General features: G+C 70.8%; 1 protein-coding gene across 1 annotated transcript in view; it reads left to right on the forward strand.

Moving 5' to 3' along the window:
- Positions 1-2663, forward strand: part of LOC104992680 (breakpoint cluster region protein-like) — a gene marked incomplete at its 5' end in the record, with an annotated part of 22532 nt that extends 19869 nt beyond the window's left edge. The window contains 5 exon segments of the mRNA XM_010845644.1: positions 281-420; positions 879-1013; positions 1692-1797; positions 2124-2286; positions 2552-2663. Of these exon segments, the coding sequence (XP_010843946.1) occupies positions 281-420; positions 879-1013; positions 1692-1797; positions 2124-2286; positions 2552-2641 (634 nt within the window).
- Positions 2664-2781: the final 118 nt, after the last annotated feature.

A 2781-nucleotide genomic window follows, 5' to 3' on the forward strand; every position in this document is an offset into this window, starting at 1 on the left:
GGACCCTTGCTGTCCGTTGCCCGTTAACCCAGGGCCCGGGGAGTCCGGACTGACCTCCGGTAGCCGACCTCGCTCAGAAAGGCCTCCCGACCAAGCCCCCAGGGCGGGTGTGCTCGGAGGGTGTCCAGCCCACCGGGACTGTTGGAAAGACCCTGATGAGATGGAGGCAGTGCCGATCGTGAGACCGCAGAGCCCAGGGGGACACAGGGCAGGCTCCCGTGCTGAGGGGCGAGGGGCGGGGCTGCCGCCCGCTGAGGCCCCCTCCCCGCCTCCCCCGCAGGAGGGAGCGGTCCAAGGTACCCTACATCGTGCGCCAGTGTGTCGAGGAGGTCGAGCGCCGGGGCATGGAGGAGGTGGGCATCTACCGCGTGTCCGGAGTGGCCACGGACATCCAGGCCCTGAAGGCGGCCTTTGACGTCAGTGAGTGTCTCAGCGGGTGGGCGCGGTGCGTGCGCCGCTGGGGAGGGCGGTTCCGCAGAAGCCTGTTCCTAACCCGTCCTGACCACGCGCGTGGCTCCTGCCAAGTCGGACCAGGGGCTTCCGTGGGGCGGCCCCCTGCTCTACCCCCGGAGGCTCAGCTTGACCCCCGCCCCGGGGGTGGGTGTGACCCAAGCCCAGGGGTCAGCTAGTCTGGTGCCAAGAAGCTGGTGGAAAGGCCCCGACTGCCAGATGTGGGGGGGGACCCCAGGGTCGTCCTCGGTGGATTGCTCCTCCCGCCGCGGGGGCCTGCTGCCCCGAGGTGTGGCGCGGGGTGGGAGTCACCGCCACCGAAGTTACGGCTGCCGTCAGGTGACCCGCACGGGCCGGCTGGGGCTCAGAGGGTGGAGCCGACTCGGGGTTCGTGGCGGGCTCCGCTCCACTTCCACGCTCTTCCCCAGACAACAAGGACGTGTCGGTGATGATGAGCGAGATGGACGTGAACGCCATCGCCGGGACGCTCAAGCTCTACTTCCGCGAGCTGCCCGAGCCCCTCTTCACCGACGAGTTCTACCCCAACTTCGCCGAGGGCATCGGTGAGCGCGGGGCGTCTCCCGTCCCCCTTCCTGTCCGCCTTTGGTGGGAGGAAACCCGAGTTTCAGCAGAAACTCTGCAAGTGGTGGGGGACCAGGAACCCAGCCGCCCTGGGAGCCCTCCACGGGCTGACCTCCGCACTCTTCCCTGGAGGTCGCCGAGAGGGGGGCTGCCGCTGTGGACACGCCAGTGTGGGGTCTGGAGGCCGCTGTCCTCCTCACTGGCCCCAGACGCTGGCTTTTCGGTCAGGGCCTTCGAGTACACCCTGACCCCAGGCCCACCTGGAGGGTGGGGGGCGCTGGCACTCGGGGTGGCTGCAGCCTCCGCACCCGCCCCCCGCCCCAGGGCCGCTCAGCAAAGGACCTGCCCTCACCCACCCCCACCCAGGTGCAGAGGCTCATGTGATGGGGGGTCTGTGGCCCCCGCTTCCCCTGAGCAGGACGTGGGAAGGGCCGAGGGGCCGGGAGGGCAGCTGTGCCCGGCACCCCCGCCACTGGTCCCTGTGGTGCCATCCGCCACTCTGAGGTTCAGAAAAGGCGTCCAGGGTGGCCAGGCTCGCACCCAGGGCCCTCACCGGGGGCCAGCGTGGGAGGCGGAACGGTGACTGGCCCGGGCCCTGGGGGCGCCTTCCAGCCCCGGGTCATGACTGTGAGAAGTAACCCACCCCCCGCCCCCCGCAGCGCTCTCGGACCCCGTGGCGAAGGAGAGCTGCATGCTTAACCTGCTGCTGTCACTCCCGGAAGCCAATCTGCTCACCTTCCTCTTCCTCCTGGAACACCTGAAAAGGTAGCCCGTAGCCCCCCTCTGGGGCGCTCAGGGCTCTGGTGGGTCGCCTGCGCCCGTCAGACTCCCCGGCACCCGGGGCCTTCCCTCTGGGGTGCTCCCCCATCTGTGGGTGCCCCTCCGGGTAGCAGCACCACCGTCACCGGCGTCCCCCTGCGCCGTGGCCAGCCGCGGCTCGGGTGTCCCCTCCGCACCCTGCCTTCCCCCTGCGGGCCGCCAGCCCTCTGCATCCCGGCTAGGGTGCGTCAGCTGGGGAGGAGTCCCCGCCCACCTCCACGCCCCCATCCCCCAGGTGGTGTCACGGCAGTTCTCCCCCCACCCCCCCACAGGGTGGCGGAAAAGGAGACGGTGAATAAGATGTCCCTGCACAACCTCGCCACGGTGTTCGGCCCCACGCTGCTCCGGCCCTCGGAGAAGGAGAACAAGCCGCCCGCCAACCCCAGCCAGGCCATCTCCATGACCGACAGCTGGTCCCTGGAGGTCATGTCCCAGGTACGGTGGCCTCGCCTACCTGGCCTGGACCTGTGGCCCCTGCCTGCCGGCCCCGAACCCCCGTGTCCTGGCAGTAGCTCCCACCGAGCCGCCGGGGAGGTGGCCGAGGTCTGCGGACAGGGCCGCGGCTCCGCCCTCTGCTCCTGGCTGGGGCTCCCGGGACCTGCCCCACCTGGCGGTCCTCCTGCTGTGAGGGGCCCCGGGTCCCGCCGGGGTGGGGGGCTCCCCCGCTCTGAGCCGCCGGCCCCTCCCGCTCCGCCCGCAGGTCCAGGTGCTGCTGTACTTCCTGCAGCTGGAGGCCATCCCCGCCCCGGACAGCAGGAGGCAGAGCGTCCTCTTCTCCACCGAAGTCTAGAGGCCCCCGGCCCGGACAGCAGGAGGCAGAGCGTCCTCTTCTCCACCGAAGTCTAGAGGCCCCCGGCCCGCCCCGAGAGAGCAGAGGACGGCCCGGGACCCTGCCAGGGACACGGGCCCTCCAGATCGGAAGAGCGTCGT

This window comes from Bison bison, unplaced genomic scaffold (genome assembly GCF_000754665.1).
Source record: "Bison bison bison isolate TAMUID 2011002044 unplaced genomic scaffold, Bison_UMD1.0 scf7180017848633, whole genome shotgun sequence".
Taxonomy (NCBI): domain Eukaryota; kingdom Metazoa; phylum Chordata; class Mammalia; order Artiodactyla; family Bovidae; genus Bison; species Bison bison.